The 24,425-nt window shown below is 40.7% G+C and overlaps 2 protein-coding genes across 2 annotated transcripts; one reads left to right on the top strand and one right to left on the bottom strand.

Moving 5' to 3' along the window:
• The first annotated feature begins 10,297 nt into the window (after nt 1-10,297).
• Nucleotides 10,298-11,687, top strand: LOC111219971 (histone H1.0-B). The gene has a single exon (XM_022742857.1). It carries the CDS (start codon nt 10,549-10,551, stop codon nt 11,134-11,136), a length of 588 nt encoding a protein of 195 aa, XP_022598578.1. The 5' UTR covers nt 10,298-10,548; the 3' UTR covers nt 11,137-11,687.
• A 1,473-nt stretch (nt 11,688-13,160) lies between these two features.
• Nucleotides 13,161-24,373, bottom strand: rhot2 (ras homolog family member T2). The gene is made up of 19 exons (XM_022742791.1): nt 24,199-24,373; nt 23,265-23,323; nt 22,401-22,482; nt 22,203-22,246; nt 21,525-21,578; nt 21,343-21,395; nt 20,914-21,022; nt 20,619-20,720; nt 20,389-20,487; nt 20,184-20,292; nt 19,971-20,091; nt 19,676-19,760; nt 19,390-19,535; nt 19,154-19,254; nt 17,511-17,641; nt 16,312-16,392; nt 16,091-16,213; nt 14,713-14,915; nt 13,161-14,532 (listed from the first exon to the last, which is right to left on the bottom strand). Exons 1-19 carry the CDS (start codon nt 24,233-24,235, stop codon nt 14,415-14,417), a joined length of 1,857 nt encoding a protein of 618 aa, XP_022598512.1. The 5' UTR covers nt 24,236-24,373; the 3' UTR covers nt 13,161-14,414.
• Between the last annotated feature and the right edge of the window lie 52 nt (nt 24,374-24,425).

Genomic DNA, 24,425 nt, shown 5'->3' with positions numbered 1-24,425 from the left:
AAGACCAGAATCCTCAATACAATAGTTCGTTATAAGTAATACCAGAACAAAGACTCTTTTTATGTTAATCTGATGCATAATAAAGAGACTGGCATGCAGGGAGCAGAGCATGAGGGGTCCAAACATACAAATGATGAAAAGCAACTTGTTACTGGACGGCAGCCAGTGGCTGTGCTTCATTTTATTGAGATCCCCTTTAAAAGGTGATTCCTTTCTGCACAAATCCGCAGTGACCCCTCCTCCTCAGGACAATGGCGATAAGGCGGGGGAGGAAGCAGCGAGGAGACGTAAATCTTAACTCATAAGAAAAATATGAAACTGCCTTAAATGCCCTGGAGTTGATTGTGGCTGAATACATCGTCAGGGTTGTGACCCAGTGATGACTTCAGCGAACAGATCATGGTTGAAGCAGCAGCGTTTCTAGTCCTCTGCACTGTTTCCTGTGAGATTTACCACCAGCAGTGTAACTCAGCCTCTGGCTCCGTGACAAACAGTGCCTCTGCCTGTTTAAGTACCATGATTGCACCAGATGTTTGGACTTTCATTTTCTTATAAGCAAGAAGGCTTGTAAATCCTCCTCAATGTGAGGAGAATTTTTTTTTTTTTTTAAATCTGGACCTACTCATCACAGCAATGTGTCTTGTGCCTTACTGGCTCAGACTGATGCTGCTGACTAGATGAAGCCACTGGTAAACTGCTGTATTTGTCCTAATGGACTGGGCCTAGGCCACCTTGAACATGGCAGAGCTCCCAGACTTTCTTTGTCACCTTTCTTTATGGCCATCTGACACACTCTTGTTTAAACAAAACCTTAATGACCATCCAAGTCTATAGAAACGACAGGATTCCCTTTCTCTGAGAGAGGACTGAAGTCATTCCACGGGGTTCTTTGTTCAACTACTAATCAATGTTAGGAATTAATTTCTCTCCAAAACTCTGTAGTTGTGAACATGAATAAGACGATTCTAATTATGAGGTCACTGCTAGAGGATTTTCAAACTGCAATAAATGAGACAGATTGAAAGAACATCCAAAATTAAACTGCATTCAACTGTTGCCTTGGTAACCTCAAAAGACTCCCATCAAACAATACCAGATTAATACTGCGAACTAAAAAAAGTCAAGTGCAGTAAGAAAATAAAGCAGAGACCCGAGGTCCATGCCCTATGTTTGGAAACTGAACCAAAGGATGATGCTATAGTGGCTGTTCTGCTTTAGAATAAGGGCATGGGCTGTATGGATAACATCCCAGAACATAACACAACCAAATGTACAGTGTGTAGCACAATTCAATCACATACTATTCAATGAAAAGGCACAAATGTCCTTGATGGAACAAACATAGTGCTAGAAGCAGGTAAACAACACGGACATATGAAAAAGATGCCAACTAGGATCACAGCTGCACCAAGGGTCATACCAGTGTGATTGTTTCCATTACACTGCCACCCAGTGACATTATACAGATGACTGATGGAGGAAGATAAGCCTCCAGTGAAATGCTGTCTCTGCTGCCTGAGGCGTCCCCGGCTGAATGGTCTCTCTTGAGCCTGACTAAACCCTTCATGTTCTATTCACCTCTGGTGGATGGATGCAGGCGGAGGGACGAACTCAGGCAGCCTGCGCCTCTTTAACAAGGGCTGAGAGCGGCAGACAAAACGCTGGTCTAGCCCCGGTGTGAGACCGGGAAGAGAATAACAAGACCTTTCAGGGAGGCAGAAACGCGTATTAATTAGACCACCGGGCTGCACTCTTCCTCACCAGCTTAATGACCTCGAGGTCCATACAGCAGGTGTTTATTTATCGGTGTCAGGGTGAGAATAGTTTCTCTCACTGAGACAGATGATAAGAAGGAGCTATAAGTGTATGCCTTAAAGGTCTGGATTCAGTGCGTCTTAATTTTACACAGTCTATAACAGAGTTTTAGCACAAAGACTGCATGTATGCCTATCTATAGAGCAGGCTTCTTATGTACATCACATACTGTATGCGTGGGGATTTGTCTATGTGCACAATAAGCTCCTCCAATCAACTTCATAACCTTAGAATGGGCTGCACCAACCAAGATTAACTCTAAACCAGGATTGAATCATTCTTTTCTTGCATGTGTTGCACCAAATCTTTATTTAAACCTGTGTTTAGTCCTCCTTAAAGGAAATTCAGTCACGGTTGCTCAGTCTCGACTTTTAGGTCCCTTAAAGGCTGCAAAATCAGGCTCTGTGGCGTTTTGAGTATGTCAATTTCTGCTCCGACAAAAGATTGCACAGGGCTGTAATGCCACAGTATCTGGGAGTTATAAAGCTGCTAGCTGTCACACGTCTGCTTCACAGTATTTTCTTTTAAAAATACTATCTGGCTACCTTACCAGTACTTGATTAAAGTTTAAATCTAGATCGTCGACATCTACGTTTACACGTTTTCCAGCATTTGATTTTTCATTGTTTCTTTACAAATGAGAGTCAGATACCGTGCTTTTAAATGCATATACTGATTTCCTTGATACTGATTGTTATAGTAAGAAAATTTGAAATCATTTGATAGTGATTTGATACTATATAGATGGAAAATGTGTTTATGTGTAACTTATCTCATTTAGTGCCTTACCCTGGCAATCTAGGTAGACATGATGACTCTGATTGTGTTCTTCACCGCTCCATGTGCAGCCACCAAAATGAAAGACTCCTGGTTTGTTTTGAATTACAGATAAATGTTGAACGGGCTTTTACTGAGGAGAAAATGGCAGCAAAGACAGACTACAGAGGTGGAGAAGTAAAAGATCTTTTGAAATGTTCCCCTTTTGAATGTCTTGTAAGCCCATACAAGCTGGGAACCATTTGATGTCAGAAACTTCAAAGATCCGATCGATAAATCAATATCGCACACATAGATCCACTGAAATGGCATACTGCTGCTACAAAGCATACACGTTGAGCTTTTGTGCACTTTGCTGATTCTTATTATCAGAAAGGTGTACCAGCCAAGCAAGGGCCAGTAAATATCGCCTAATGGAGAAGAGAGGAATATAAGGTGTGCTGCAGAGAGCGATAACCAGAAATTACCTCATGAAATCTTAATCAAACTGGTTGTCGGGGTGGACCGGTGGGAAACAGCCACATCAGTGTCTCTGTGTGGACATCCAAGTGAGATGGAGTGCAATCCAGTGTACGCTAGGAAACATTTCTGCCATCTACCACCCTGAAAAAAGGGGGAAGAGAAAGTTTAAAAAATTAATTGAGCTGAAAGAGACGAGAGGAACTCAGAGAGAGGGGCTACAGTCTGAAAGCTCGAGACAAGACCAAATAAAATTCCGACTACAGGACCAGGAGTTGGCATTTATGACTGGTCCTAGTGTGTGAAATACAATTAACACACCATTAACATGTTGTCAATGGGCAGGATCACAGCATTACAGTGTTGCTCTCCTGTAACTGACCTAGTCTTTAATGAAATACTGAGACAGGTTGTTCTGGGGGATTTCTGGAACCTGTTAGCCCCCACTAATCATGTGAATTAAAATAGACGGTATTTCTCACTCCAGCCGCTGAATGTCAAGCAGTGGTGATTGTGCGATAGAGGGAATCACCCGCAAGATGAAAAACGGCAGAAAAACAAATCAGGTCACTGAATGACACACTTAGTTCAAAATGCTCCATTTAGAGGATCTCATGGGGACATAAAAACGGAAGAAGCCAAGGAGGGGAAGGAGAGCGTTAGAGGAAGGAGGTTGAAAAGGGGAGATAATTAAGGAGAAAAGGGAAGGTAAAGGGGAATATTAATAAAAGAAGATGTATTACAAATTCACTTAACTCTGCCAAGATCTGAATTCATAAGGGGGCCACTCTTTAAGCCCCGTCTGTGCAAAAATCACGTCTTGTTCGGCGACAGATCTTTCTCTCAAAGATGAATTGCCATTTTTGACATTATAGTGTCACTTCCAGTTGTTTTCAGGGTTTCTGAGCGGCTTCTTATGAGAGATTTGGGAGTCACAGCAGTCAGGCTGAGGTGAGGGGAGACCTCTGCTGTCTAAAGCTGCAGTTGCATCTCAAACTAGTGAGGGGCAGCACTGTTGGCTGACATCCATACATACAAACCACAGAGTATCCAAAGACTGCTGACAAACCAAACACAGTGCACCAACGGAGTTAACCTGAAAATCACAGCTCATCACTCCTCTACTCTCATTAAGACCATGTTTCCAATATCATAACATATCTCGACAACAGAAGTTGGTGCCTTTACTGCCTGCATTTATTGTATTGTTTCAAATTACTATCTAATATAAGTGCTTGACTTAATTATATATCCTCAGTTTGTCGAGCAGCACTAATCACATTTAAGCCGAGTCTAAGATTATATGAATAACAAATAACACAATTACTTGTGATACTTACTCTTTAAGCTGCGACTGCCCTCTGTTGGTGAAATCAGCTCACACCAGAGGTCACCAGTATATACTGGGACTTGTGGAATTACTTGTGCCAGTGCTCTTAAACAATGCGTAAAAGTAAACAGGAACTGTAAAAACTATTTCAATCACTGTTTGGTAGCTTTTGTGGAAAGAGAACACAAAGAATAGGAGAGAGAAGCCTGTGAATTAAATGGTTGCTCCTACAGGTCTTCTAAAGATGTTAAAAAAGAAAAGAAAAGAAAGAACACAATTATCCTGAAGTCTACATATGATAGATGCTTCTGGTTTAGCGGCAGCCTATTGCAGCAGCGTGTGGTACTCATGTATTCTATCTAAGTCTACAAGTATTAAAGGGGCAAGGGTTAAAGTCAGGATTAGAGCTAAATGTAGCATTCTTCAAGAGCAATGTATTAGATGTGATAGCTTGTAGTCAATGTGTCACATGTGTGGGCTCAAACAGCTTGGAAAGAAACTATCGGTAACGTAGTTTTACAACTTTTCATTTTAGTTTTATTATTAGTACGTTTATAATAACTTAAGTTAATTTAAAATACAGAATGCCTATTGACTGCTTGATTTTCTTTCAAAGGAGAACCTCTGTTAAAAAAAAATACCTTTCAATTGTTCAACTAAAATGCTGTGTCATCTTGTAGCATGAGAGACATTAGCTCACAATAGCTGCTGTTAGAGTCGTCTCTGCTGGTTTGACTGACAGCTCACAGGTGCTCTGACACACTGCGTCCAATGAGAAGCCTGTCCTGTAAGAGGCGGTTTGACAGCTGACACTGTGGAAATAGTTACCTGCTCTACATACTGACATGAGGGAGGGTGTGCTGGGGTGGGGACGGCAAGACCTTAACAAAGAGCTCCTTGGTGTGGGGCAAACTGACGGGCCTCTGTTGGCTCGGCCGTGCAGCAGTTAGCACAGCACTTGGCCGCTGACACCTGCTCAGACGTCCAAGTGTTGTCACAACTGTCAAAAACCAAACATGCACACACACACACACACACACACTACCTCCGCAGAGCACACTCACACTTCAGCTGGTCTGAGGGCAGGTGTATGTAAACCACTTGTGTGTCAAAGCCTTGTTTTCACTTTCTGTTGTCTCAGCGTGGCACCCTGTTAGTTTAATGCAGGTCCAATCACCAAGATATAAACACTTTTATCTGGGACACTGAGCTAAACGGTGTCAAGCCAAAGGCCACAAGTGGCATATTAAAACCGTACACTGGGATTTACTGATGATATTCTCATGTGTGACCATTTTCTTGAGTTGATAAACTGCTACAAAATACACCTATACACATTTTATCTGTATCTGTTGTCTGAATTTCACCCCACAGCTCTACTAGAGTGGAACCAATGTTACACCCCGTCACATGCAGACGATGAAAACATATGTTGGTGAAACAATATTTGGTGTTTGACATGGAAATAAGTTTGGAGATCGAGGTTTGAGAAAAAAGTGAATTTATTTCCTGTTTGCCTGGTAGTTGTTTTTTTTTAGGAAGATTAGGAGGTACTGTTGTCATTTGTTTTCATAACTGTAATTGTAGTAAAGTCCTTTGAGACTGTAACTGTGATTAAGAGCTACGAAAATCAATTTGGCCTCTGTTAAACAGCATTACTGGCAGACATTCCACATCTTTTCCACATACTCTTTATTTCCAAGTTATATCTGTTTTTTTAAACAACATTATTTGATGTTCTTATACTTTATGATAAATCAGTGGGATTTTCCCTCTACGCATTTTTGCGTGTTGGCCTACAGCTGTAACGGCTCACATTGCTTCTGAAGTTACAAATAAAGAAAATTTTACAAACATTACTTAAGTTCACTTTGTCATGTTTAATTTTGCTAGACAGGAAAAGCACACTGAAGGGTAAATCCTCATGTGCAGTGACTTTTTTTGTGACTTGTGCAGTGAAGTTTTATTAGTAAAACCCATATTTGAAACAGTAGCAGGCAAAGTCTACACAACACAATAAAATTACACTGTAAAAGACTGTAAAACAATAATACTGTTTACAATCCGTGGGGCATTTACTTGTCTTGGTTCCTTACTCAGTTCATCAAAGAGCTATCTCTATAAAAATATATAGGATGTGTAGAAATAAAAATGTATACGACAAATCTGATGAGCAAATATGTTTGAGGACTGGTACCTTGGATATTTATTCTAGATGTTGGTCATTTATATTAATGGTGAAAACTTTTGACTAATGTATTTTGTTACGTGCTTTTGCTCTAGCAGGCTGGAATTTTAAGGCAAAAGATGGTCTCTAGTTTAGAAAATGTGTATAATGTGGAATATCCAAAATGACACCGATGCTGCTTGAAAACTTGTGTGATGAATCAGTAAAATTGTTTTAGAGATTTAACTATAAAAGTGTGAAGAAACCCTGAGGATTCGTTGATCAAAAAGAAACGATCTAATCTAAAACCTGTCTTCAGACCTTCTTTTCTTGCCTCCCCCCCAAGTAAATCAAAAAAGCTCTGATTTAATTGTACCTTATCTATAGTAAACAACTACACAGTCAACAAATCAAAGCAACTAGACAGAATGCTTTTGATGTAATACAATGTGCTGGATAGTTTTGGACCCTGTTACATGTGATCCACAGCCCTGATACCGAGCGCACTGAGGCCTTCATTAATGAAAATGGTGGGTGTTACCCAGAATGCTTTGGGCCAAAGGCAGGACAAGACTTGAGAGGGTTTTAGGCAGCTAAAATTACAAACTGGCATCCGATAAATTTAGAGTTGCAACACTAAAACACTCCTGACATGATGGCGTAGCCTTCTGTAAATACATGTGTAATATAACTCCCGCTCGACTCTGTCCATCTTCTGACAAATAAACCAGGCACTGGGTTAGCATTACATAAGCTGAATATATTTGCACCTCAGACATTGGCATGACTAAAGATAAAACTGGGAAGTGTTTATTTCAGTGTTTTGGCAGCAGCAATTAATGACTGTACATACACCAAAAATAGCAAGAGGAATACTACATTTATACCAACACTACTCCATTACATTTCCACACCTGGGGCTGCAACTAATGATTATTCTCATTATTACTGATTGTTTTCTTGATTAATTGCTTTGTCTTAACAGAGGAAAATTGTTAAAAATGCCTGCTCTAATTTGCCTGAGCCTAAGGTGACATCATGAAATTGCTTCTTTTGTCCTACCAACAGTGCAATACCCAAATATATTAGAATTTCAGGTAAGAAAAGGCATCAAATGTGTGATATTTGTGCTTTGAAAATTGCTAAAATGGTTAATGGATTATCAATATTATCGGATAAATTTCCTACCTATGTGCTTATTGATTAATGGAGAAATAGTCTCAGCGTTATCCTCACCACAAAGACACTAAGCCTAAAAAAACAAACACAGTGGGCTTTAACTCTGTCTGGAATATTCAAGACCAACCACTGCATCGCTGTAAATTATGTCCAGTTAGCAGTTGCCTATAAACAGGAGCACAGTGCAAGCAGAATAATAAAATGTTCTGGTCGTCAAGTTTCATCTCATTACGGCGATAATGACTTTGATATTGAGAGTTGATATGGGCTCGGGAGGTCCAGCCAGTGTGGAGGACGTCCCTCTGTCGGCGGATGAAGGGAGTGGTCTAACCGGGGGAGAAGTCAATGTTTGGCTGCTGCTTTTCAGCACCGCTTCCTAAATGGGGCACAAGCGGCCAAAGACAAAAACACATCACTCCGGGCACTCGGTGAAAAAAACAACGGACCCGCAACCTACAACCAAAAAATACCAAAACAAGCCGAAAGCTATTCCTGCTACACTTGGACCGAATAGGAGTCGCAAACAATGGGCATGTTGTTCATGTTACTATAGAGCCGTTGCTGTGTATTTATACAGTCAGCATATACGCACTAATTATCTTCCTCTCTCTTTTACTCACTCATTCAGTTGCGCCATATAAATATTTATGGTCACTTGGTCACTCTAGCTCTTCTCACCTCCTCTCCTCACTCATTCACCCCCCTCACCCTTTCGTATATGCACTCCCCCTCCCCTCTCTCACGCACTTGTGCTCTACAGTATAACCTATATGCTGTTAGATATAAAGCCATTTTCTGCCTCCCTGCTCACCCATCCACTAACTCACCCTTTAATCTACTCCCTCCCTCTTTAGCTCCACTGTGCCACATGAAAAAAAAAAACATTCACTCATTCACTCACTCCTGCACTCTCCCTCCCTCTCCTCATTTTCACTCATTCAGTCCCTTCTTACTCACTAACCCACTAACTCACCCACCCTCCTGTTAAAACACACACACACACACACACACACACACACACCCACACACACACACACACACACACACACACACACACACACACACACACACACACACACACACACACACACACACACACACTTAAGTCATCAACTCAATATAAGGGCAGGTGGAGATAGAGGGACAGAGTCACTGATATTTTCCTCACTAAATGTAATTAATTTCAACTTAAATGTGGTTATTTACATTATTTCTAGGCTACAACATAAGCCTACAAAATAGGCCGATGGGATACATTATATAATAACTGGTCATAATGTTAGTTAAAAAGCAGTGGACACTTGATTGCTTGTAAATGTGCAGTATCCTACTGTAGTATAATCTATGGACCAGCTCACTGCCAAGCAGCCTGCTGTCCGGCATTGTCTTAGCACCACTGAGTCTGATGTGGGTGAGGACAGAAATTTGGTTCATAACCAAAAATAGTGTCATGCAACTCAGATAACCATGCCACAAAAGTCGGAGGAAAACACTACTCCAGTGGCTGTGACTTTCATATAGGAATCAAAATGGCGTTGCAGGGAGGGACATCAGACCTGATATTAAAATAAGGAATAAAACAGGAGAATTGATGAAAAGTTTGTTAGCTGGGAGGTTTTTGTTGCTTTGGATGGGCACCTCAGACCCTCATATAAATGAGGAAAGCCAAATGTCAAATCTGTTATTGACTGTGGTCTGATGCGCCAGTTGCTGAACAAAAGAAAGCCATCACTGCGCCCTATATTGAAGGACTTTGGTTTCGGCTGCGGTCCCCCTTGCAGCTGGACTCACACCTGGTCACACAGCAGCCACTTAGCCCCCTGTCCGAAACATGGGGATCAATTTTATGACCCAGTATCAGAATTCCTGATCTTTGGAGGTGTTGGCAACTTTCCTGACAATGGAGCTCGAGTGGCGACTGCCATAGTGACAGTTATAACCAATTCCGTCCAAAAAACAGCAAACACAGCAAACCCACCCACCGTATTACAACGCATATAAACCCATATTATCGTCCCAAGTGTCACCTGTCACTTAGATACTGTGACATTTAATTTATAGGAGGTTTAACAGTAAATAATCTCGACCACGTCACTCAAAGTCAATGGCCGGACTGTGTTAGTTGGGAAAATGTATCGATGTATTAAAAGCAAAAACGGAATCCTGCACCGACCAAACCGCGTGCATCCGTTTAAGCATAGATTCAATGTCGATATGCATTGCATGATTTCGCCCCAGGTTCCGTCTGTTTGGGTCAATTTAACGTGAATTGTGCAAAATTGTTCACAGCACGCGTTACTTCCAGCGGGTTTTCCTGGAATAAAAGTTGTTCGCCGGCGCGGACGAAGGAGAACCGGCGTGTCTCCGTGAAGCCCAATGTCTCTGCTATCAGCCCATAATGTTTTGTGGATCAGAACTCCGTCGGGGTTTTTATATTTGTCAGGAGTTGGAGGATGAAGAAACACAAACAGGACGGCGCCAGTTCCATGGAGTCCGCTAGATCAGCTGCTGGCAGTTGGTGTTCTCAATCACGTCCGCAGATAGGCTTCATAGGCTCACTGAAGCGCCTGTGGAATAAGACGCTTAAGTGATCCCGTGTACTGACGCTTCACTTTGTGTGGACAATTATTATAACATTTTTATATTTTAAAAGCAGAAAGTGTGGCATTGTCTGTCAACTCGGACTTTCTCGGGAGACGCTTTATTTCTGGCTGTGCATATTTTTTTCTGGTTCTGACGCTCCGGTGTAGCCTACCAGCTGACCCGGGTGAAATTACACCTCCAGGACTTTTTTCTTAACTTACTCAAGAAGAAAGTCACCATGGCAGAGACGTCGGCAGCTCCAGCCAAAGCCAAAAAGGCATCCAAGCCCAAGAAACCGGCTTCTCATCCGAAGTACTCTGAGATGATTAAAGCGGCAATCGTTCACGACGCCAGCCGGAGCGGAGCGTCCCGTCAGTCCATCCAGAAGTACGTGAGGAAAAACTACAAGGTGGGCGACAATGCCGATGTGCAGATTAAAATGGCCCTGAAAAGGCTGGTGGCATCAGGGATGCTGCGCCACACCAAAGGCATCGGTGCGTCCGGATCCTTCAGGCTGACCAAACCCGAGGACTCCAAAAAGTCAACCAAGGTGGCCGTATCTGCCAAACCAAAGAAAGCAGCGAAGCCCTCCAAGCCCAAGAAGGCAGCCAAACCCAAGAAGGTGACCAAGACGCCGGAAAAACCCAAGAAGGCAGCTGCAAAGAAAGTGAAAAAGGTCGCGAAAAAGGCGACACCAACAAAAGCCAAAAAGGCACCAGCTAAGAAACCCAAGGCAGCCAAGCCAAAGGCAAAACCAGCAAAGAAGGCAGCCAAGCCCAAGGCAAAAACACCCAAAAAGGCAGCAAAGACAGCGAAAAAGAAGTAAAGGGACAATAACAGAGAGACAAAGACACTGTAAATACTGAAGGAAATGTTTTCGTATATGTATTATTTTTGTAAGGTCTCATGCAAACTTATGCTGTTTTTACCAGTAGTTTTCTCTCCATTGCACTATAGCCTAAAGGTGCTGTAGAAACACTTGTGAGCATTTTTATTTGGCGTTAATAATATTAATAATAATAATAATAATGTTCATTTCTGTCTGATCCTTGGATACATATGGGCAAATGTAGGGTCTTGCTGAAAAGGAAAATGTGTATATAGTTGAACTAATGAATAGTTGTTAGTGCACGGGGTCAGACTGAAAATACAAATGTTTCAATGGTGAGCATTGTTGAGCCTTTACAATGTACAGACCATAGGCAGTGGACGTCAGCAAGATTTTCCTAAAGGCTCTATAGTTGTCATTCAAGCTCCATTCTGTATATTTTTCTCATTTTCCAAACGATTCATAATTTTCACCATCCCACTGTGTTCAGTCACTTTTAAAGACTGTTTTTACTGCAACTCAATAAACCTTTGTCATCTTCTACTAAATGTTTCTGTGAACTTACTGCGCGCATTTTACGCGTGCGTAATCAATGCCTGGTGAAGTGGTGGACATGGAAGAGAACGGAAGGATTAGTGAATATATCAAAGATTAATGGGCTTAATTCTAATCTGTATCAACAGACCAATAACACCGTCTCCTCCATTTTCCACAAACATTACCTAGACATATAAACCTCTTTGGTCCGCTACATGAAATCGTAGTTATTGTGCGCCAGGATGCTGCAGACAAAGCCCAGTGATGGAGGCTCCAAAGACATACATGATTTTCTGTCGCAGAGAAGCTGTTGACATTTGTGTAATACAAAAAGGAGAGAGTGGTATTTTGAGATTTCAATAAAAATATGATAATATACAGAATTTAAAATGCTTTTTAAGTTCTACACTAAAGTGGGCCCTACATAAGTCAATGCACTGAGTCTTAAATATCATCAGGTTATAACAATAACTACAATCATGCACTCCGAATTACCTTGCAACGGCTTTCACGACTTTGGATGGGTCAAACAAAGGCTTTGTGTAGCACTTTGGTGTAGACAAAAAAATCTCTTATTCTCTTTGGAAACAACTGCATAGTCCTTTAAGGGAATAGGAAAGTGGTAAACACATGGCTGAGACAAATTTAGGAAGGAAGTCCGGTGCAAAATGGATAAACATCTCAGTGCATAATCAAAAGCTGAGCTGTGTACAATTAATTTAGATTTTTTTCCCCTTTTGTTCCACCAAATGAAACTACTCAAAATCCCAGCATCCACGTTTGTGTGGCTCCAGGAGTGATGAGATGCCTTTCCAGACACACCCACTGCTGACTGTCCTGCCTCTCACCTGGTGCGCAACACTGCCATCTTGTGGTGGCTTGTAGTAACAGTCGACTCATCTTCACTGCAGTTAGGACCGAGATGCCAGCAGGGACAGACAGACTGGAGTCAAACTGATGAAAGTCAAGATTAGATAAAAGTTACAATCTACATACTGTTAATAATCATTATCTTTAGAGACAGTTGGAAGATCATCAAACTAACCTCGTCAAACAGCTTCAGGCTGAATGATCAAAGAGGGGCGTCCATGCTTGCCAGGGCATGCTGTTCTTGCTTTCAGATGCTATGTGCAAAAGGGCAGTTAATTGATGTTTCTTCAACATAAGATAACCCAACATTAATTTTAGCAGTACAGGTGAATGTTACCATTGGGAATTACTTTAAGTAACATGTTTTGTGATTAAGATGTGGTATGGAGAACTTGAATTATACTGCAATCACAAAGTCGATAGAATAAAACTGACACTTTTAGACAGCAAGGTCTCCCTTGAATCAAACTCATTACCACAAATAAAACAAAATGTGTAGGGTCAAGTCTCTGAGGTCTGATACTTGTGTTTAAATGCTGAAAATGAACTAACAAAACAGAAAACCCATCCCAACACCCACAACAATAGTCTTTTGGGCAGAAGCTCCCACACAGTCTGGTCTGGTCTTTTATTAAGCATCTAAATCAGTCCACTTTCAGTAAGAAAACAGCCATATTTTCAGTCGCAGAATTGTGTCCTGCAGAAACAGCAGATCACCAGCAAAACATATCAACAAAAATGGACATTAACATGACTGACTCATGTTGGAGAACAATGCAATGGCAGATTATGTAAAATGGTCAGTGTATGCACAGTGTCAGGTGTATGTGAATAGAAAAAGCACAGATTACAAATCTATTTCAGTCTCAGTTAAAATTAATTTGATTTCAATGTGAACAGATGGAGTGAAAGCAGAGATCTGACCAGATTCTTCTTAATGATTTTGTCATTTTAAGATCTGCTTTATCTCCTTTTATAGGAGAAAATATTTCTTGCTTACTTGCAGATGCATATTATATGGATTGCCATTTTTCTCCATGCACTAAGAGAAATCTCTCCCTGCCACAGCAGATCAGTGGATGCCTTACTGCTAAAAACATTTCAACAATAAGATTCAAGCAATTTAAAATGTTTCACTCTCAGGCAAAATGGTATGCCTAATACGCAAATCACATGCTATGACTACTCATTGCTGCTGGGAGTTATTTGGCAAATCAGACATGAACATCTTGTATCTGTGGTGTCTTGGTCAGAAAGGAAAGTGTTGCTCATTGAGGAGTTTCAGCAGCAGCCAGTCAGGACGTCCTCTGTTAAAAATGCTTCATGTGCTGCCCTTTGGTTCCTTAGTCTTGTCAATTTGGCATTTCTCTCATATGCTTAGGAAACACTGCATGTACATTAAAACTCTCAAATCTCACCATCAACTCTTACAGATAATTGAGGGGAAAGCAGTGGATTTGACACTACTGTCTTTGTGCATTTCCTCTGTTCTGATAAAGCACCCATTTGGACATTAACAGTAGCAGTTCTGAGCGAAGACAGGCTAACTCCTACTTAGCCTGGTTAGACAATGTAAGGCAGAAAAAGCTGGGCACGGCAGCAAGGAGAATAACATGATCACTAACTTCCAATTGCCTTTGGATTTTTGTGATCTGTTGACTCAGAGGGTAGGACAAAGTGAAAAAGTCAGACACCAAGAGGGGCAGAGATATGAAAAGTTTCCTGGAAGCCTTTATGATGATAAATAAAATAATGCAGCCTTCATCTAGTTCACTGCGGTGGGTCTGGATCTGGTCTTGGAGGTTTGGTCTTGATGGATGGAGGGAGCGTACGTCATCTTGAAATGATAAAGCGCAGCTGGTTGTTGGTCATTTCAGTCTAGCAACAGCTCTGTAAATAGCAAAGCCCAGAACTGCAACCACAGCCGAGCCCAACGCCACTCTCAGCCAGAAGGATGTGTTGCTCATGTCTGAACCGTTCAGGTGTCTGAGATGAGAGGAAAAAAAACAAAAAAACACTGAAGGTCAGCCACACTAAATAATGTACAGATAGTACCATTAACATTACAAATGTCTTGCTTCTTTTACATCTCTGCTCATCACTTGTTAATTGCTCAATGTTTTAAACATAATATTCTCCTCTGATGTAAGTCTAAATAGAACATACGGGTACATTGCTGCCCAGGCAAGCCTGGTGTAGATGTTCTTGCTTGTGGAGTCGAGGAACTGGCTGGAGAAGGGCAGTGGTGGAGGCAGTCGGTGTTTATAACAGAACTCTGCTGGGGTCATTCCGTGGAGCTGCTTGATTTCAGGTAGGTCGACCTTTGAAGCCACCAGGACACATGGGATGTTGCTCTCCATGTAGTGTTGCTAGGTAAAAAAATGGGATAAAGAGTGAAAACTTTAGCTGGGAGAGAAGAGAACATCATATGTTTTCAAGGGATTCCTATAGTAATACCTAACAAACTGAAGAAAAGTCTACATCACTTTTATCATGACATCAACTGTACAAGGTCACGGATCTGTTAAAATTCTGAGGTGAAATCTTAAGTTTATTTTGTTTATTTATTGGTGAAGACTCCCATTTCTTCCTGTGGGTGTAAACTGTCTGACAGTAGGTAAAAGCAGTAACTGTGTTTGCATGGAGCCTTTTATTCTCGCTAATATTCATAATAACAGACCAAGACGATTTAAGTTACTTCACCCTGTTCAGAATAAATACTCCATTTAGGATTTTTTTTTTTTGGAAGGTTTTTTTTTTGGTTTAAACATTTTATAATTCTTTGACAGATGAAATTTGGAATGTAAACAACTCTGATTACTTTTTATTTTCATAAGACCTTTACTCCTAAAAGCGCATGGGCTCTCAACCACTTCAAGGCTTTTATCCAAGTGGCACATCTTTCCAAGGGGAAAGATCTTAGTTTCCAGGAGATTCTGAAACAGCAGAAGCTAGAAGTGGCCTGCGCTCTCTTGCAGAGGCCATAACTGCAGAGTAATATTTACAGACTGAAATGTTGCGTCACTGCAATGAACATCGATAAACCAATGATAATGCTGGAAGCAGATCTATGTCTCTCATTTTCCTGTTCTCAACAGCTTTACTGGATTCAATCCATTGCACATATTAGAGCCCTTCTTTCTATAGAGCATATAAATAAGATATGATCCATCCTTTAATTTTGTGCTCACGTTAATACTTTCGGTGAATTTTGTCATTTGCATTGATGTGATTTGTACAAAAAAAGGTTCATGTAACCACAGCCACAGAAATTGAGAACCATGAAATTACTGTGCACCAGTCTTCATTCCATCATTTCTAAATATAATGGATTATCTAACCCAGACAGTTTTCAACTCTCCAGAATTTGCTTTCTATAATTACATAAATGAGCAGTAGAAATTGCTGAAGGCAGCAAATTGAGCCGTAATACTGCATTATGAGCTAGGCTGTGTGCAAACAACAGTGTAAAGTAGATGGGCAACCTATGTGAGCACACTGGTATTATCCTTTAAATCTTCCTGTAACTTTTGTTGTGACTGACCTTGTATATACTGGCACAATAGTCGAAGGAATGTGGGTCACTGGTGTCATACATGAGACAAGCAACGTCACAGGAGGCGTCTGATGCCTTCAGGAACTCCGCCTCTACATCCACCTCATTGAGCTGCATGGGAGGAAGGAGAATAAATAGTGTGGTGCTGAGGTTTGAGTCATGATTAAAGGTTGAGGGACAACATTAGGATCAGGACGGGGGCTACTTACGATAAGGTACTTGTCCTGGTTGCTGACTTGGACAGTGTTTATGGTATAGGGGGAGAAGGCACTGCTGGAATTTCCTTGATTCTGTACAAAAGAGAAAAAAACAGTGGTGTTGATGATGGCGACTAGAATAAGCTTATGACTTTAAGATGCTTTTGGCATATAAGGTTCTAAATGGACTTGCTCCTTCATACCCGTCTGATCTGCTTAAACCTTATACTCCAGCTCGTGCTCTCTGTTCCCACAATTTAGGGCTCCTGTCTATTCCCAGAGTTAAAAAGACTTCTGCTGGCTGCAGAGCCTTTTCCTATCGGGCACCTCTGCTCTGGAACAACCTCCCTGCTGATATCACACTGTCTGACTCCGTTCAGACTCTCAAATCTAAACTTAAAAAGTATTTTTATGCCTTAACTTTCAGTTAGCTTCCTATTCTTTTACAAACTCAGGCCTTGTACCTGTTGCTATCCTACCACCGGTGGGTGGGCCTCAGTCTCAATAAATCAGTAAAACTCAGTATAGTATAGTCCAGGTTGTTCTGCCGATGAGATCACTGTAAACTTTCTGAATCTCACTGCATCATTCTAACTGTTTGCTTTTTCCCCTCAAGCACGCTCTCTCCCTTCTCCTTCTCTATCTCCTTCCTGTTACTCTCCACAGGTCCTCCCGCCTCCAGAGCTTCAGCTATAGAGTCTGGACCTGCAACTGCAAACCACCTACTGCCCCCATGATCCTGTTTAACACCTGCTGCTAAACCTGCTAAAATTTACTATAATTAACAATGTTTATTATTATTGTTATTAGCTGTCATTACTATTCTTATCAGTAGGAGCACTATAGTTGCCTCTACCTTACTATCGCTGTTACTGCCGCTACTGTCACTATTATCAATATTGCTATCACTGCCCCCCCCCAGCCAGTCGAGGAAGATGGCTGCCCACCCTGAGTCCAGTTCTGCTCGAGGTTTCTGCCTTTTAAAAGGAAGTTTTCCCTTGCCACTGTCGCCTAGTGCTTGCTCTTGGTGGGAATTGTTGGATCTCTGTAAATAACATTATAAAGAGGTCTAGACTTGCTCTATTTGGAAAGTGCCTTGAGATAACTTATGTTGTGAATTGGCGCTATACAAATAAAAATTGACTTCATTTATCAGTTTAATAATAAAATATTTGACATTTTCAGCTCCAGACTAGCAGATCGTGTCGTACCACAATGTTGCGGCCCACAAAGGCCTGGAGAAAGGCTGTCTTTCCCGTCCCCCGTGGTCCGATCACCTTGCACAGAAACACTGACCGCTGTGTCTGGTGCTTCTCTAGGTCCACCTCTTTCTCCCGTGTCACTGCACATATAAACAAACACAAATGCAAAATATGAACCAATGGCACAAACACACAGGATTGTCATTCTGTCTAATCCAACATTACGCAGCTGACCACCTGCCTTACCCCAACAAATGGTAAAATATAATACTGTCTTTGATTTTCAGTTTTTTGATTTACACTATTTGCTATACAGTGCAATATTGTGGGCTAATCCTTTTCCAGGTAACATTATAAAAGAGTCCAACATTGTCATTACAAAGAAGAAAGAAAGATCGACCTGCCACCGGGGCTGTTACTTCAGTTCTCTCTCGTTTCATCACCGTTGGGTTTGTCTAGGCCACCAAACAGATCATACATGCTACAGTCCAGCCAGTGCAACACATCACTTGTGATGACCTGTTTATTCCCAAGGATTTTAAGCTGTTGTATCTAAGATTTAAACAATGGATCTTGTAAGTAAAGTGTGGTTATAAACAATAAGAATTAAAGCAAATAATGTGAAAATAAGACATGGGTTGTTACAAAGAACGAGAGAGCAATTTCCCTTTAACAAATCAGTTTAGCTTGTCAAATAATCAGTAACACAAACTCTCTGGCTTTAATTTGACTTTTTTAAATTTTAATATTATACAATAAGGCTTTATATTTATTACATTTATTAAGTTAAAGTAAGGTTAGTCTATACATTGAATAACTTCAATCTCAGAAAAGGTGCCCTCTAGTGGTGTTAAGGGCACGATCGATAAAAATACACGTACAATAACAATTACCATCAATAATAAAAGCTTGATTCACAAATGTAAAACACATGTTAAAACTAGTCACCAGTCCCCTTGTTAAAAGACTTGAGCTGCTTTCTACAGTCGGGTTAAGTACAAGTGCTCATTCCTGGACAGAGACAGTGTGTGTGATTAGCAGCAGTGAGACATATTACACCACACTTTCCAATCTTGTCAAATCTTTCCTGGCAAAGCGTCCTCGGGCTGCGACTAGTTCACACACAGTCTGCGGTGACACTACTCCCATGCACACACGTACAACTGCTCCTCATATTAGCTCAAGTATGAACCACTAATTTAATCATTAAACCATATTCTTTTAGACACAAGAAAAAACATGTCTTCATCATGTGTGGAGAGTGCACCATGCATCAAACCATGCATACATGAAAGTGTAGACGCATGCAATTTGCAAACTCCAGAGTGAAAGTGAACTATTCATTCCTATCTCAAGGACAAATGCACAGGTATGTAAATCTATTAGGCTACAGTGAACTGGATTAACACTAATAATCCTCCTATAGTACTTAACTATGAGATGTTTTCAAGGGGAATGTACAGTATGTCTCCCATGTTCCACACGCAGATGGTCTCACTTTCTTATATACATACTGTTTGTATGCACATGCTGATTGTTGGGATTTCCCACAATTAAGTCAATCTCTAAGAGTCAATCTCACACACACACACACACACACACACACACACACACACACACACACACACACACACACACACACACACACACACCTGTGATTGCCGAAGTCTGTGACTCCTGCTCAGTGAGGATAGGGTAGCCTAGGTATCCTAGGTGCTCCAGGCAACGGTGGATGTCAAGGTATGCAGAAAGCCTGCATGTGAGGGCATGGACATAGATGTGAGCTTTGAGCAGTGCAGAATATAAATTACCTTTAAGTGTGTTAAAGTGTAAACGATGGCATGCCTACAATCATATAAAATCATCGACAACTAAGTGACATACTTACATCCACTGACAAAGGTAGCCGTGATTAGAGATGTGGCCCTCGTCTGTGGTTGCCACAGTCATGTAGACCTCAGCACCCCATGGCATGTAAGGACATACACAGAACAGGTTCTTAAGCTCTGCCGGTGACAGGGCAGAGTCTTTGTCCTAAGAAGGAAAAAAAGCCACTTCTTCAAAACAAGGACATCCTCCACTATTGAGTAAGGAGATTTCCCACAATATTTATCTGTTTAATTTAGGAGCCCAAAGGGACATTGTAACCAAAGGCAGCTAGGATCGCTACTCACTTCATCATACTTGTTGAAGAGCTGCTGGAGAAACTGGTAGCCTAAATGATTGATTTCTGTGGTGCAGCCGACGGCGACCCGTAGTCTGAAAACACAAGAACAATTGCCATACCTGACAGGTGTGTACAAATCAACATAATACAGACAAAGCCACATGAAAATGTTAGAAAAATATAGTCTGAGATAAATAACGATAGAAAACATAAAGTTATCTTTTCGCTCGGAAAACTATGGTTATCAGTAATGTACTGTTTTGCAGCTGAAACGACGGACAGGATACAGTCAGTAGACTTACTCAGGATAAAGGTAATCATCAGTCAGCTCAAGGTTGTCATCATAACCAAACTTCCTGAGGATGGTCCATGTGGTTTCATGTCGGCCCCTCTGGATAAATAACGTATTAAGGAACAAGAAACCTGAAAGAGGAATGACAGACAACTTCAGACGACTGGGGCCCCACAACAACACGGTTTAAAGCTGCATGTTCTCATTCATGACTGATTTTTACCATTTAGGGTCAGGCCGTTGTCCTGCACCCCATCGCTGGTGTTCTTCCAAACTACTGTCTTCACATCTTCTAAGGCTTGAGGTGCCAGAGGATTCCCAAAACAAGATTTCTACAAAAAAGATGGATTATTTTATTTTATTTTTTATTTTTTTCTGGTTCAAACAATAGCTGAGAAAACATTTTGTTAAGTTATTTTAACTTGAACCTGAAATCTGTTGAGCTCAGCATCACTGAGGATTCGGTCATTGTCTTGGTCAGAAATGTAGAATATTCTGCTAAGGGCTCGGACGCACAAGGGTTTTAGCTGGGGAAAAATATTGAAGGATAAAGAACATATCATTAATCAACCAATCATTTATATGCACAAGTAAAAGTGGATTGGGACCGAGACAGGCAGACTCAGCAGTTGGCTTCCCATTTCCAAAAATGGCTGACCTGTTTGTCTTCAGGGTCATATAGAGGGGCAGTGGGATGAAGAACTGCCTTCTGTGCATAGTAGAACAGCTCGGAAATGTTTTTCAGGTTCTTTGCAGAACACTTGAAAGAGAAAATCAGCAGAGAGATTATTTCAGATACAATTACCTACACAGTCTAAAAGCCAGATAAAGTGTGCATGTGTAAATATTTGTGTGAAACCCAGCAACCGTGAGTGTATCACAATGGTAAGGTTAGCAGGTGTTTACAGACTGCAGTGATTAGCAGACTGGATAAGTCTGCAGGTCAGCCTCACCTCAACACATGTCTCAATCTCAGAGAACTGGTTCATGATGGGAAGAATGGTTTCCATTGAGCTCCCACAGCGAAGATCAGACTTGTTTCCCACAAGGATGATGGGAACTCTGATGTAACATATGAAGACAGGTTAACCCTCAGTACAACACTATCATGATTTGTTATACACAATGACATCACAATACAGGCGAATCTTTATGACAAGACTCATTGCTAATCAAATACTGTGTAATGCCCTCGCTCACCACATTTTGGGCATTTTGCTGATGCTCTTTTAACATTTTCAGGGTGACTTAACTCCACAACAGGCTTAAATTCCTACTCTGCCAAGTTTGCCAACATTACATGCAAACAGTGGGAAGTAGAGCAAAGTTCAACAGCAAAGCAGAGCCCAAGTAACACACACCCATCAACAGCTTATACGTACTTGTTCCCTTTTTCTGCATTGCCATTTACTAGAGGTATCCATTTAGTTTTGATCTGAAAAGTAAGGAGCAGCGTATGACAAAAGTGTATTTTTTCATTTAAATGCATTTGGTAAACATAATACACAGTATCTGGAATGCTTGTACAGTATGAGAAAATGTAAACCAAGCAGCAGGTTACTACCTTGTCTATCGTGTCCTCGTTGGTGACATCATACACTACACACACCACATTAGCCTGCAGTGACAAGAATTTAATATCAAAAACAAACAGATGCCATTCAAACTATTTTAATTAAACCCCTGGTACGCCCTAGAGTTAAAAAAATAAATAAATTCATAATTCTTAATAACTTCACGATATCTGCATATAAAAACCCTGAAAATTATGAATAGACTAATCACTTGTAAAAAATATTGATTGAGGCACTTGTTACTATGAGCAGTAGAGTTTATGCATGTTCAAAAATCCCCAGAGCCAGAGAAAGGAAAAACATCAGGCTCAGGATGTTATTGCTTTGGGTATTACACCTAAAAAGCTTAAACTGACATTTCTTTTTAGTGTATGTTGTTGTTAAGTACTTCAGGAGAGCGCTGAACCAACCTTCAAATGTGTGCTTTTTGGTCTCATTTAATGTGTGGCAACACTTTCGAGTTGCAGACAACCTTACAGGCAATTACCTTTATTCATACAACTTTTTTCATATTATCAATCATCAAAGAATTGTTTGAGGTTGTTCCAGCTTAATTTAAGACAGGGTGCACCTGGTTTCTCATAGATTTTATTAAGATGCTCTGTTGTTAAAAATGATGTTCAAGTGCAGATCGTTAATTAGTACTGCTCTTAAATAAGTGTGCTTACCTTGATGATCTCATTTCTAAGGATCTCATCAGTCTGTTCTTTTTCTGTCAGGGTCAAGGACAAACACAAACAAACCTGAAAATCAAGTCAAACAGACCCACATGCCTTGTCTATGGCTCCTTCTTTTACAGCTGGTGTCTTAATGTGCAACAAGCAATGAGACCGATCAGAGGATTGTTTACGCGGTAGTCATGTTACCTGAGTAGTCCACTATATGGGTAGGCACCTTCTCCGGAGTGACGTCAGCAGGGATGGTGATTTCTTCAGCTCTGGAGGGAACCTGTCAGAGTGTGTAGATCACAGACAGACTCATCAGGTTATCAGGCCACAGCATCCCATAATATATAATACAGACTCACATTTTCTATCATATTTATATGAACAAAATTTTTTATTTAATTTTAAGTAGTATCAAGCACATTTACTATTAAATACATTTAAACTAAATGAAGACACAGTCAAAAAGTTTTAATATATACAAATTACACAAAAAAATCTGTACTGGCCACATTGTACATAACACAGCAGTCCTAAATGATTTCTTGAAATTTTCTAAATATGTGGCAAAAAGTCATAAATGCTTGGCCAAAGTACCTAGTATTCAATAAAATTCAGTAGTGGTTTCTGTACATTGCAGGATCTGTTTGACCCAGAAAACTTAGTATTAGAAACCTTAATGATATTATAATTATTCTACATCTGATCATCACTGAGACATTGAAACTTAAGCTTGTTTCATTGTGTGACAAGTCAGTTTTGCAAGTGGAGCTGCAGCAGAAGTAAATTTGCCAGCTAATCTGAAAAAGGACAATGATAACACCTCCTGCTTTACACTTACACAGGCAGGGAGGAATTTTATTAGCTTGTACTCAGTGAACAGAGCCAAGAAACTATGTTTTCCTTAGTGCACAAAAACAAAGCACTTGGCTGAATATTGATTACTGTAGAATAATTGTGGCCATAATTGCTAAAAATAGGTCAACGCAGGCCACAAGAAGCAGGTGGTGAGATTCTTGACCACCCCCCAATATCACATGGGTAAGCAGCTGCACTCACACTTACCTCTTCAGGAAACTCCTCTCCAACCAAAGACATGATGAGTGATGTCTTCCCCACCTTGGCTGTAAGGAAAGACAATATGCAGAAGATGAGAGGAGATGCCATGGAGAGACTCAATGATCCATTTTAGCTCATACTGTATGCTGAAAGTGATAGCACTTAAAAAGTGCATGTACTAGCAAGTTAGCCGACTACCCCTTTATTTGTATCATTCACACAAATGCCCAAAAATGGACTGAAGTGCTGCTGGTTAATATGGCATGAAGCAAACACTATTTTCTAGCAGCTGCACAGAGAGGTGTTTGTCCTGACTCAAACAGACAATATTAAATCAAATGTCATGATGATTTATGATGCATCTACAAAATGCCTAACAACTGTCAATACTGAGTCACTGGACTTTAGATACAGTTAAGTTAACGGGAAATGTGTCACTTTCAGAAAAGCACAGTGACTTGGAGGGTTGTTTTAACAGTTTAGATTTTCAATAGGTAGTTGGGTTAACTTTCTAACGTTAGTTCATAATGCAACTGCCTAAGTGCAGCTAACATTAGATTTATAGTTAGCTAACATGTCGATGCTCTCCGACAGAACTGCAGGAAGTGAAATAACAATTAAAATACATCTGTGTAATGTCGCTTTAAGTTCTCGATGACAGTTAGAGTTAACTACTAACTGACCGTTCACAAATTGAATACAAAGTTACTCTAAGCTATGTTAGCATTAGCGGAAACTAACGCGTGAAAAGCGGTCACTTCGTAGAAAACATACGCACTTTTAAAACTCAATTAACACAGAAACATACATTTTCAATTTAATAGTCTTCGCCACCAGGATTAACCGTAGTATATTCAACTCCAAGTTAATAAGTTAGCTACAACAGCTAATGCTTGCTAGTCCTTTAGCTTGTGGTCAGCTGTCAGTGTAAATGACTTACGTTCCCCCAATAAAAGTATCCTGACGTCTTGTTTCATGTTTCCTCTCTGCGCGAAGAACAGCTAGACGCGGTTCAGTGTTACAGTGACATTTATCTTTCATTTGAATGTCAAATTTCTAGCTAAAACCAAACGAGTGCCTCTCCACAGCGATATGCACCCAAGGTGAAAATATATCGTTCCGGTTCACATTGGAGACGGTAAAAACGCGCCCTCTGTTGGACAAACT

This window comes from Seriola dumerili, unplaced genomic scaffold (assembly GCF_002260705.1).
Source record: "Seriola dumerili isolate Sdu_G_001 unplaced genomic scaffold, Sdu_1.0 BDQW01000068.1, whole genome shotgun sequence".
Lineage (NCBI taxonomy): Eukaryota > Metazoa > Chordata > Actinopteri > Carangiformes > Carangidae > Seriola > Seriola dumerili.
This window is presented reverse-complemented; position numbering and strand designations above follow the sequence as displayed.